The 12,865-nt window shown below is 43.5% G+C and overlaps 1 protein-coding gene across 1 annotated transcript in view; it reads right to left on the bottom strand.

Moving 5' to 3' along the window:
- Positions 1-215: 215 nt before the first annotated feature.
- Positions 216-12,865, bottom strand: part of GLIS3 (GLIS family zinc finger 3) — a 33,525-nt gene continuing 20,875 nt past the window's right edge. The window contains exon 5 of the mRNA XM_075860328.1: positions 216-390. Coding sequence (XP_075716443.1) covers positions 216-390 — 175 coding nt within the window. The remainder of the gene's footprint in view (positions 391-12,865) is intronic.

The following is a 12,865-nucleotide window of genomic DNA, read 5'->3' as shown; positions in this document are numbered from 1 at the left end:
AGTTTGCAGTTTTAAAAAAAAAAAATTATCTAAAGAAGCCCTAATTGGAGACTACAAATGCAGTAAAAAATAAAAAAAATAAAAAAAAATAAAAGCACGTTCTTACTAATTGATGTGTGCAAGGGTAAATATGTGCACTGTTTATTCAGCACCCCAACACACATTCAGCTGTAACTAGCACATCCACAGGCTATGGGTTGTCCTGAAACTAGCCTCTACTCAAAGCTCCCTTCACTTCCCTGTACAGCTTTCATAGCATGCACACTCTGGCTGCCCCTGTGAAGAAAACAGTATCCACATATAGCAGCCATGTCTGTTGGCATGATGGCATCCAAACCAAACACCATGACAGACATAGAAGGGTTCATATCCACTAAAAGATATTGAACCCTAATTAAGAGATATTGAAAAAATAATTATTTTACAATTTTAGATGAATTATAGGGGCTATTCCATACATCTATTTCGATTTAAGATGTCAGAACACGCCAGCATGTACATTTTAACAATTTACACCCTATTAAAAAAAAATCTGTGCTGAGATGTTCAACTTACTTTATTGCTATAGTGCCTTCTTGTGTTGGGTCTCCTCAACATTAAGTGCATCTACCTTCTGTAGTGGTGGCATACGCTGTGTGGCCTCTTCACTGAATCCATGGCAGTTGCGGAGGCATCCCTGTTGGTGAGCCGGCTATAGAATTAGGCTGTGTTCACACTGAGTTTTTTTGCAGGAGGTGGTTTGACAAAAATTAGTCAAAACACTCGTCGAGGCGTTTTTTCCCCGTTTCTGACTGATTGAAATGGGGTTTTTGAGGCGGAAACCGCCTCAAGATAGGTCATGTCGCTTCTTTTTACCGCGATGCGGTTTTTCCGCTCGTGGTAAAAAAACTCGTCCGCCTCCCATTGAAATCAATGGGAGGCATTTTCGGGTGGTTTTTGACGAGTTTTGTGGAGCGGTTTCCACGCCAAAAAACTCATCAAAAAACGCTGTGTGAACAGGGCCTTATAGTTGACTTCCTCTCTGCTTTTTAGAGAAGAAAATGAGCAGATGCAGTGGTATCCTCAGCTTCTCCGACAAGCAGAGAAGAACCAGAACCTGCACAGTAATTGCCTTTTTCTCTGTTTGACATAAAAATGAATGCCAATCTTCTACTACATGGTCCAGAGTTGTTGCCCGCCCACAAGCACAAACTGCTCAATGATTTATAGCCTTCCCTGTGTGAGTTTTCATACAGAGGTATCTGTCAATCTCTTTGGTCTTTGATCAACACTATCATACAGTCATGGGAAAAAGAAAGTACAATTCTATGTTTTTATTCATCAGGGCCTACATAACAATTGTGGGTCCTCACCAACTTTTGTAAACAAATAAACAACCTCTAGTGGTATAGAAAAAACACAATAGATTTCAATGTGTAGTCATTTTTTCCCAAAAGTCAATCAACATTTACAAACCAGGTGCACCCTATAATCCAGTAACATGCACAACGAACATTTTCTGTAGGAGTTTATCATTCTCTTACATCGTTTTACAACACTGTTTCAGTTCATTGATGTTTGACACCATTTATTTATGCTCAGTTCTCATCAAGTAGATCTGTCAGCTGAAGATGCAGCCCTAGGTAAGGCAGCTTATTACAGGGACAGGTCCGTTCTTCTATTAGCCAAAATGGCATGATAGTTTTGAGTCCAGTGTATTCATGAGGGAAGCGATCCCCCGCCTCTCTTACGTGTTGTTAACTGGCTGCAGTGTATGCATATACACAGCAGTCAGCCGTCAATTGCCGTTGAGAGGGGGGGGGGGCAGGCACTGTGCACAATGACCAAACGTCTCCACCGGGGTCTCTTCAGCCCATAGGATACTATTCCAAAACCTCGTTTTGAGATTAAAAAACTTAAGTCATATTCTTCAATAAAAGTCAAACTTGTTTAGTCTTTTTCCAATTCTGCTGTCATGAGCATAAACATAGGTCATGTGATGTAGCTCTTGGTTTTTTCTTTAAATCTCTGAGCATAAAATGGTTTGACTGTAGACTGAATTTGTTGAGACGCCCATACCTGGAAAGATTGGCGACTGTCTTGAAGGCTTTCTATTTGTAAACAATCCTTATCACTTTAGAAAGCTGAATTTCAACTTGTTTGGATATGGAGATTGATGAGCAGCAAAAATTTCTTCTCTGGAGTCAAGTCTTATGTCCTTTCTTCTTGGCATGATGTAGACGCACACAAAAGGCTATGTTCCCACAGGCAGGATATGCTGCAGGTTTTCTGCAACAAAAAATTTGAAGCAGAAAAATAAAGGCCGAAGGTATTTCAGTCACTGCAGCAAATAGTGCATTTTTGATGTACACATTGCTGTGGAAACGTTGTGTTTTTTCCGCAGCAGTTTAACCTGCGTAGTTAGTGTCAAGCATGGATTATAGAAAACTGTATGTACACCTGCGGATTTCCAGTGGTTTTTACGGCAATTCCGTTGTGTAAGGGCAGATTCACACGAGCGTTGCGTTTTTGCGCGCGCAAACAACGCGGCGTTTTGCGAGCGCAAAAACCATTTGACAGCTGCGTGTGTCATGCGTGTCTGATGCGCGGCTGCGTGATTTTCGCGCAGCCGGCATCATAGAGATGAGGCTCGTCGACGCCCGTCACTGTCCAAGGTGCTGAAAGAGCTAAATCTTTCAGCACCCTCGACAGTGAATGCCGAACACAACAGCGAAAAACCTGTAAAAAAAAAAGATTAAGTTCCTACTTACCGAGAACTTCCCGGCCGTTGCCTTGGTGACGCGTCCTTGGTGACGCGCCTCTCTTGACATCGGGCCCCACCTCCCTGGATGACGCGGCAGTCCAAGTGACCGCTGCAGCCTGTGATTGGCTGCAGCCTGTGCTTGGCCTGTGATTGGCTGGAGCTGTCACTTGAACTGAAGTGTCATCCCGGGAGGTCGGACTGCAGGAAGGAGACAGGAGTAATCGGTAAGTTAGAACTTCGTTTTTTTTTACAGGTTCATGTATTTTGGGATCGCAAGTCACTGTCCATGGTGCTGAAACAGTTTAACTCTTTCAGCACCATGCACAGTGAATGTCTCCCGACGTCGCGGACCGGAAATTTTTTTGCCGGGTTCGGCCAAAACGAGTTTGGCCGAACCCGGTGAAGTTAGCTTCGGTTGTCGGGGTTCGCTCCTCGCAAAGACACTCCGTTTGGATGCTTGGAAACAGAAAAGCACGTGGTGCTTTTCTGTTTCCATTCATCCTTTTGACAGCTCGTGCGCTGTTTCAGTCGGTTCGCACGGAAGTGCTTCCGTGCGACCTGCCTGGTTTTCACGCACCCATTGACTTCAATGGGTGCGTGATGCGTGAAATACGCAGAGTAAGGGGAGATTCACACGAACGTTGCGTTTTTGCGCGCGCAAACAACGCAGCGTTTTGCGAGCGCAAAAACCATTTGACAGCTGCGTGTGTCATGCGTGTCTGATGCGCGGCTGCGTGATTTTCGCGCAGCCGGCATCATAGAGATGAGGCTTGTCAACGCCCGTCACTGTCCAAGGTGCTGAAAGAGCTAAATCTTTCAGCACCCTCGACAGTGAATGCCGAACACAACAGCGAAAAACCTGTAAAAAAAAAAGATAAAGTTCCTACTTACCGAGAACTTCCCGGCCGTTGCCTTGGTGACGCGTCCTTGGTGACGCGTCCTTGGTGACGCGCCTCTCTTGACATCGGGCCCCACCTCCCTGGATGACGCAGCAGTCCAAGTGACCGCTGCAGCCTGTGATTGGCTGCAGCCTGTGCTTGGCCTGTGATTGGCTGGAGCTGTCACTTGAACTGAAGTGTCATCCCGGGAGGTCGGACTGCAGGAAGGAGACAGGAGTAATCGGTAAGTTAGAACTTCGTTTTTTTTTTACAGGTTAATGTATTTTGGGATCGCAAGTCACTGTCCATGGTGCTGAAACAGTTTAACTCTTTCAGCACCATGGACAGTGACTATCTCCTGACGTCGCGTACCGATAATTTTTTTGCCGGGATCGGCCAAAACGAGTTTGGCCGAACCCGGTGAAGTTCGGTACGCTTGTCCGGCTTCGCTCATCGCAAAGACACTCCGTTTGGATGTTCGGAAACAGAAAAGCACGTGGTGCTTTTCGGTTTTCATTCATCCTTTTCACTGCTGTTGCGCGAATCACGCTCGTCCCACGGAAGTGCTTCCGTGTGGTGCGCGTGATTTTCACGCACCCATTGACTTCAATGGGTGCGTGATGCGCGAAATACGCAGAGTTATTGAACCTGTCGCGCTTTTTGCGCAGCAGACAAACGCTGCGCAAAAAGCACGGACTGTCTGTACTGCCCCATAGACTTGTATTGGTCCATGCGTGCCGCGTGAAAACCACGCGGCCCGCACGGACCGAATACACGCTCGTGTGAATCCCCCCTTATTGAACCTGTCGCGTATTTTGGGGCAGCGAACAAACGCTGCGCAAAATACACGGACTGTGTGTACTGCCCCATAGACTTCTATAGGGCATTGCGTGCCGCGCGAAAACCACGCGGCCTACACGCTGCCAAATCACGCTCGTGTGAATCCCCCCTAAACGCTGTGAAAACCGCAACAAATCTAATCTGTTGGAGAATTTATGTTCCACATTCAAGCCTATGGGTCAAACATGCAGCATGTCCACACAGAACCCGCAGCATAAATTTAAATGTTGCAGAATTAAGAGTCGCACCGTAGAACACTTCCCTTACAACTTTTTTTGCTGTGTTTTCCGCAGCGTGTGGCTGCGATTTGCTAAATCTCATTCACTTTGCTGCTACTGTAAATTATGTGGGATTTCAGCATAGAATTCTGTTGCGGAAATACTGCAGCGTTTACGCTGTTTGGGAACCCAGCCTAAGGACTCCAGAACACAAAACTGCAAAAAGACCTGCTTTTAGGCCAGGATCACACACAGTCTTTTAGCTGTTTTATGTGCAGTTTTTGATTCAATAGGAAAAAAAGGTACTGTATAAAGAAAATACTGATGCCTCCCCTTTCTTTTGTGTCTGATATTGGGTTTGATTAAAAAAAACGGCACCAAAACTGCGTGTGTGATCCTGACCTAATAGAGGTAGTTACACTTCTTGATTATTAATACACCTGGCTGCTAATTACTCTCTTAATGATTGTGGAAACTAAGCCCTGTTGTGCCGTTGCAGATTTTCCCTGCACAATGATGTCCCCAGACACCCGCTGTGCAGGGAACTGCAACAAAGCCTCATTTACTTGAAGTGAGATGCCAAGGGTCCTCAATCCCTTAGTTCTCAGGATTGGCGGGGATCCCAGAGATTGGACCCCAACCGATCATTATGTTATAGCATATCCTATATATATGCCATAACATTACAAGCATCTGCGCCAAAGGCGAAACATGTAAGCTGAGTAAGTATAATAAAATAACAAAATATTATTTATTTATTCCTTGCTCTAGTGGACTTCTTCTAAGGGGAGTTCACACAGAGTTTTTTTACGCAGAAACCGCGTCGGAAAAGGCGCAAAAATATGGCTGAAAATGCCTCCCATTGATTTCAATGGGAGGCGGAGTCGTTTTTTTCAGCGAGCGGAAAAACCGGCTCACGGGAAAAAGAAGGGACATGCCCTATCCTCGGGCGTTTACGCCTCTGACCTCCCATTGACATCAATGGGTGGCAGAGAAAGCGTATTTCGCAGCGTTATTTGACCGTGGCGCTCAATGGCCGTGGGCGAAAAACGCCGCAAAATACGGCGTGCAGGCAGAGCAAAATCTGCCTCAAAATTCCAAATGGAATTTTGAGGCAGATTTTCCGCCTGCAAAAAACTCTGTGTTAACCCAGCCGTGTATGTTCACAAGGAGTTTTTTGCAGGCAGAAAATTTTGCCTGGAAAATCGGCTCCGGTTTTTTTAAGTGGTTTTTCACCACACGCGTTTTTTGCCGTGATTTTTGCCGTTTTTTTTTTTTTAAGCTTTTTTTTTTAGCTATCTCTTCGACAGAAAGATGGAATAACCACAAGCGTTTTTTTGCCGAAAAATGCATAAAAAATTGAGGCAAAAAATGCATAAAAAAAAACGTCTACCATTGATTTCAATGGGGTTTTTGAGGCGGAAAACGCCTCAAGATAGGGCATGTCGCTTATTTTTACCGCAAGCTTTTTTTCTGCTCGCAGTAAAAAAAACGCCTAAACCTCCCATTGAAATGAGAGTCAATTTCAGCCGTTTTTTGACGCGGTTCCTGCCGCGGTTTTTGCCGCGGTTTCCGCTGTAAAAAAACTCAGTGTGAACAGGGTAAAGGGAAATGTTTTGGATAGACTAATTATTTATCAATACTATACACAAGCTGCAAAAGAAAATCAGAATTGCAAATTATATATTTTAAAAATGGAAATATCAGACTTTATTGACAAATTCAGCAAATCCACCACCACCAACATTCTGAACGACTCTCCTATTTTAGCTGAGAAATCCAAGCGTGTCTATCTGAAAAGCCTAGTGAAAGAATGTATTAAAATTATATTTCAACTCCTCCAAAAGTTCTTCCAAGGATGCTGAATTACAGCTGTACCTAGTAATAATGGCTCACGTAGATTCTCACGCATCAGCATGTCTTTACCTTTCATAACATTGACTGCAAGTTACTCAGATACAAGATTAGCATAAAGTGTGTGTGTCAGAGACACTGACTAACCCCAGACATTGACTAACACAGTACAACAGCTGAAAACGACACTGATCAGAATTCAAAGGGGAGAAATGTGTGACTAACATGTGAACAGGGATACACACAGAAGAGCAGATGCTTATTTTATTCTGAAACCATAGTACTATAAAATGATATTGTTCACAGAAGTATCCCCTTCTTCTTACATGAATAGTAAGCTGGCAAAGCACAATGTTTTAGGTTGGGCAGCACTTTTGTGACAATGTGATTTTGAGAAATGAATTCCCCCAATTCACAAGCTGATTACCAGAAGAAACATGTGAATTAAAGAGGACCTGTCAGCTCTCTTGACATCTCTGCTTTATTAAATACCTGTAATCTTCATAAAATAACAATTCTGGATCATCTTTTCTTAGTACTCTGCAGTATGCTGTTCCTCTATTATTCCTCCTGAAAATTTATGAATACATTGGCAACTGGGTGTTACCATTCCCCTTGTTTATAGGGTGATACTGTCTGCACTGATTGGACAGTGTAAGACTATGTAGGGACACACTCCTTTGACAATCGGAATGGTAACACCCATGTCAATTTATTCATACATCTCCAGAAGGAATAACAGAGGAAAAGCACAATCCAGAGTTCTAAGAAAGATTCTCCCGAATTGTTATTTAATGGGGAATGTAAGTATTTACTAAAACAGTCATATAAGGAGAGCTGACAGCATTTTACTAATCGTAGATAAAGGTAAAAGATCATCTACAACAGGAAAAAATCATTCTAGCTGCATGTAAAATACACTATGATAGTAGCAGACATCAAAAAAAGAAACACGTAGTTTTGATGCTGGCAAAACCATGTGCCACAAACCAAAGATTCCTATCCAAACATCTCCTGGGATCATGGAGCTAGAATAATCATAGTAAAATAACCTACAAAAACACTCAAGAAATTACCTAAAAAACAGATTGAGCGTGTAAAGAATCGCAGTGGAACTTCGCACATGTTTGCTGAATAGAACCTCTGGTTTTGCACTACAACAGAGTGCTGCTGTTCTTACAATTTTGAATGCATAAAAGGTTGTTTGGGCTGAAAGTATACCGCGGGCATCCTCTCTCTTGATATTTAGTTTTGGGATTCCTTTATACAGTTGTGCTGCTGACCTTGGAAACTCTCAAAAACAAACCTGAGAGCAGTCATTTGCATTTACTGCACTTACAAATATCCAATATCAGAGACAGAGTGAGACCACCCTGGTCCCCAGATTGAGGCTAGTGAAAACTTATTTCCCATAGTAGCGACATCATTCAATAGAGAAGAAAGTTATATGTTCCCGCTGACCGCTTTAGGAAGAAGTTCCCGCTGACAGCTTTAGGAAGAAGTTCCCGCTGACAGCTTTAGGAAGAAGAATACCACAGGGCTCTATGTGCTTGGAGAAGGATCCTGATTTGCCATTGGTCATTGTCTGACTCAACGCCTTAGCCTTTGCCAAATAATAAGTACACTTCCAGAGGAACATTATCCTGGAAAGTTGTTCTTTGTAGCTCATAAATGCAACCCCTTCAACACTATGCAAATGAAAATAGACCCTTTTTTTCTTATTTTCTCCACAATCACAATTCAGTTTTTTTATAACTTCTCTTACAGATATAAACACGCTTCCCAAAACTCTGAACAGGTTTTCCTTTACAACATATTCTTTTATTTCTTTGCAACCAAAAAGCCTTGAAACTGTCCAACCACACAGAGATGGATTCTTACAAGTTACCAGAAGGACTTACACACCCTTGTAAGTATTATTGCCAGCTTACCAATAGTCTCCTCTCCTAACACAAAAAAGCGGCTTATCAAACTCCTAAGAGGACACATCTTCAGGATCTGTCCAATCGGTACAGACTGATTACATTTAACCTTGTACAATTCAGGCAGTCAATCTTCAACTATAATATATGTTTAATTATAAAAAAAAAAAAAGAAAATAAACTATAAAAATTGGGAATTATTATTGTGAAAATTTCAGATAAATATATATTTTAATTATTGGTCAAGATCTTTATTAACCAAATAATAGTAAAAAATAGTTTAACAAACAGTCCAAGACTTCTAGGAAATGATCTTCAATTTCTAATGAAATACTACATTTGTATTATATTGAGCAGAAACTTTTCCAAACAAGAATAATACAGCTTTATTTAATATTAAACTGAAGCCAATGAGACTTCACTTGTTTAATAGAGAGTACTTAATTACATTTCATAGCGGCCCCTCACTCTGTCGCCAATATTTTTCTGGCTCATGACAACCCATCTTAGCGGAGCCTTTAGGAAATTTGGTAGCTATAAGAAGCTTATTGAATTTACAGGGGCCAAGTAAACTCACATTAGCGTAAATGACTAAACCTCCAAGTGATGGAACTGTCAGCTGTCTAGAGGGATTGGTATAACAAACATACGTCTAATTCATAGCCAATATTTGTAAAATTCTCTGCAAATGTGAGTCACTAGAATAAAATACAAGTATGGGCAAAAAAGAAATATAAAATAAAAAAACACTCACATATTTTAAAAAGTATTATATATATTCCTTAAAGACCAAATCATCTGTAGGAGAATGCATTTAGCCTATATGTCACTTTCTGTGCTCGTAATATTAATTGTAATAAACATAAAGAATAATTAAATGGATGAGAAAATGCTCTTAAACTATTTTTTAATCTATGCAAATATATGCAAGTACGTTTTAAGCACACCTATTATTACAGCAAGGTTTGTCCTATGATGGTTATACTTTTTAGCATTTTTTTTTAAAGTGTACAGATAGTGCCAGGTTTATCTTGACTCTGATAACTTGTTGCAGCTTGATATCACGCAACAAAAACCATTGAAAAGTCATTGAAAAAGTCAAGTTAAAGATTCTTGCCACTGTGTATTTAATCCGTTAAGAGTCAAGATAAAGATGGCTACATCTGTAAATTACTAACAGCGTTTATATGAAGATCACATCAACAGCACAACCATATACACAGTTCATACTACCTACAGTTGCCTGAATTATTACTATGATTTCTGTAAAATAAATCATTATTAAATAATTTATTACGTTTATTGTATGTGTACAGTTAAATAGCCAATAGCATGAGCAGCTGGCCTACGTACACCCTACTGTAAACACTAATGTCAATATCTATGTAATGATGGGGAAGGGAGACAGACTGGTGAGCCCTAATCTACCCGCCACTCAGTCCCTGCCTACTTGCAACGGCCCATCCTAGGCGAAGGCGTACAACTGGGCGACGGTCCCTACGCTCAATAAGTGCACGACAGACAAAAAGACAAGGCTACACAGAAGCTAGGGAAATGGGGCAGTTGCCCACGGCAACACCGTGAGCAACAAGAGTAGTGAACGAGCCGATTCAAACCTGGAGTGTACCAGGTACCAAACGCAGAGCTGGAGAGTAGTGAACGAGCAGAGTCAAACCAGGAGTGTACGAGGTACCAAACGCAGAGCAGGAGATTAGTCAGTAAGCCAGGGTCAATATGAAGCAGGGACAAATAGTTCAAGCAGCAGCAGAGCCAGGAAACAGGAGAATCACAGGCAAAGGAGGAGCAGGAAGTGAAGGTATAAATAGACAGAGGGCGGGAGCTAGCTCCGTCTGGCCAGGCTGTGATAGGCTCTCCCACTCCTCAGCCTCCCAGCCTGATTGGTAGAAGGAGGGGTCACTCGATCAGACTTAGGAGCAGGTGCAGACTGACTAACCACGGGCGTCGACACAGAAGCTGTGTCTGGCAGATCCTTTACAGTACCCCCACTTTTATGAGGGGCCACTGGACCCTTTCTAGGTGGACCTGGCTTATTGGGGAACCGAAGATGGAACCTCCTGAGCAAAACTGCAGCGTGAACATCCCGGGCGGGTACCCAAGTCCTCTCCTCAGGCCCATATCCTCTCCAATGAACCAGGTACTGGAGAGAGCCTTGGACCATCCTGCTGTCCACAATCTTGGCCACCTCGAATTCTACCCCTTCAGGGGTGAGAACAGGGACCGGAGGTTTCCTCGAGGGAGCCAAGGACGGGGAGCAGCGTTTCAGGAGGGAGGCATGAAACACGTCGTGTAACTCCAGTCAGAAGGAGACAGGGTTAAGGACTTCAATGACCTTTTACGGCCCTATATACCGGGGGGCAAACTTTTTGGACGGGACTTTAAGGCACAAATTTTTTGAAGACAGCCACACCAGATCCCCGACCACAAACAAGGGGTAAGCAGAACGTCTTCTATCTGCCTGAGTCTTTTGTATGCTCTGGGACGCCTCTAGGTTCTTCAGAACCTGGGCCCAGACTGTGCACAGTTCCTGATGAACGACATCTACCGCAGGATTGTTGGAACCACCAGGAGAATTGGAGGAGAACCGTGGATTAAACCCAAAATTACAGAAAAAGGGGGAGACCCCTGACGAGTTACTGACCCGGTTATTAAGGGAAAATTCGGCGAGGGAAATGAAGGAGACCCAATCATATTGACAGTCAGAGATAAAACACCTTAAATATTGTTCTAGAGACTGATTAGTCCTCTCCGTTTGGCCATTAGTTTCAGGATGGAAGGCTGAGGAGAAGGAGAGATCAATCTTCAACTTTTTACAGAAGGCTCTCCAAAACAATGAAACAAATTGTACCCCTCTGTCAGAAACAATATTGACAGGAACCCCATGGAGACGCAGGATGTGTTTGACAAACAAGGTAGCTGACGTCTTAGCATTGGGTAGTTTCTTGAGGGGCACAAAATGGCACATCTTACTGAAGCGGTCTACTACAACCCACACTACCGACTGGCCTTGAGATGGAGGCAAATCGGTGATAAAATCCATGGAGATATGGGTCCAAGGTCTCTGAGAAATGGGCAAAGAACATAATAAGCCCGCTGGTCGGGACCTGGGAGTCTTGGACCTAGCACAAATTTCACAAGCGGCGACGTAGGCCTTAACGTCTCTAAGCAACCCAGGCCACCAATAGTTTCTGCCAATGAGATGCTTGGTACTCAGGATGCCTGGATGGCCAGATAGTGCAGAGTCATGATTTTCCCTGAGTACCCTTAGCCGGAATTCCAGGGGAACAAACAGCTTGTTCTCAGAAAGGTTCCCGGGAGCTGAACCTTGATCAGCCGCAATTTCGGAGACTCGGTCAGAATCAACAGAGGAAATGATTATACCTGGGGGCAAAACACAAGCAGGATCTCCCTCCGATGGAGGGCTTGCCATGAAGCTACGCGACATCAGCTAGTGCATCAGCTACGCGACAGTGCATCAGCTTTAATATATTTAGACCCAGCCCTATAGGTGACCAAAAAGTTGAATCTAGTAAAAAATAACGCCCATCGAGCTTGTCTCGGGTTAAGCCTCCGGGCAGATTCTAGGAAAACCAGATTCTTGTGGTCGGTAAGGACCGTTATCTGGTGCCTAGCCCCCTCCAGGAAGTGGCGCCACTCTTCAAATGCCCATTTAATGGCTAAGAATTCGCGGTTGCCGATATCATAGTTACTCTCAGTGGGCGAGAACTTCCTGGAGAAGTAGGCACAGGGACGGAGATGGGTGAGGGACCTGGTACCCTGGGACAAGACAGCACCCACTCCCACCTCGGAGGCGTCAACCTCCACGATGAATGGCTCCATTTGGTTAGGCTGAATCAGCACTGGGGCCGAGATAAAGCACTTCTTAAGGACCTCAAAAGCCTGGACCGCCTCTGGAGGCCAGTGGAGGAGATCAGCACCTTTGCGAGTAAGATCCGTAAGAGGCTTAGCGATGACCGAGAAGTTAGCAATAAATCTCCTGTAATAATTAGCAAACCCCAGGAAGCACTGTAACGCTTTCAGGGAGGCAGGTTGGACCCATTCAGCCACAGCCTGAACCGTGGCAGGGTCCATGCGGAATTCATGAGGAGTGAGGATTTGACTCAAAAATGGTATCTCCTGCACCCCAAACACACATTTTTTGGTTTTAGCAAAGAGTTTGTTTTCCCGAAGGGCCTGGAGCACCTTCCTGACATGCTCAATGTGGGAGGACCAGTCCTTGGAAAACACAAGTATGTCATCAAGGTACACTACAAGAAATACCCTCAGATAGTCTCTTAAAATATGTATCTATGTATTCATTATTGGACATTAACATTGGCTGGCATACAGGAAAGTGCCATATACCTTGTTTCCTACACCACCTTTACAGAT

Source organism: Rhinoderma darwinii, chromosome 1, assembly GCF_050947455.1.
Source record: "Rhinoderma darwinii isolate aRhiDar2 chromosome 1, aRhiDar2.hap1, whole genome shotgun sequence".
In the NCBI taxonomy this organism is placed as follows: domain Eukaryota; kingdom Metazoa; phylum Chordata; class Amphibia; order Anura; family Rhinodermatidae; genus Rhinoderma; species Rhinoderma darwinii.
Note: the sequence above shows the minus strand (reverse complement) of the source record. Positions and strands in the feature narration are given on the sequence as shown.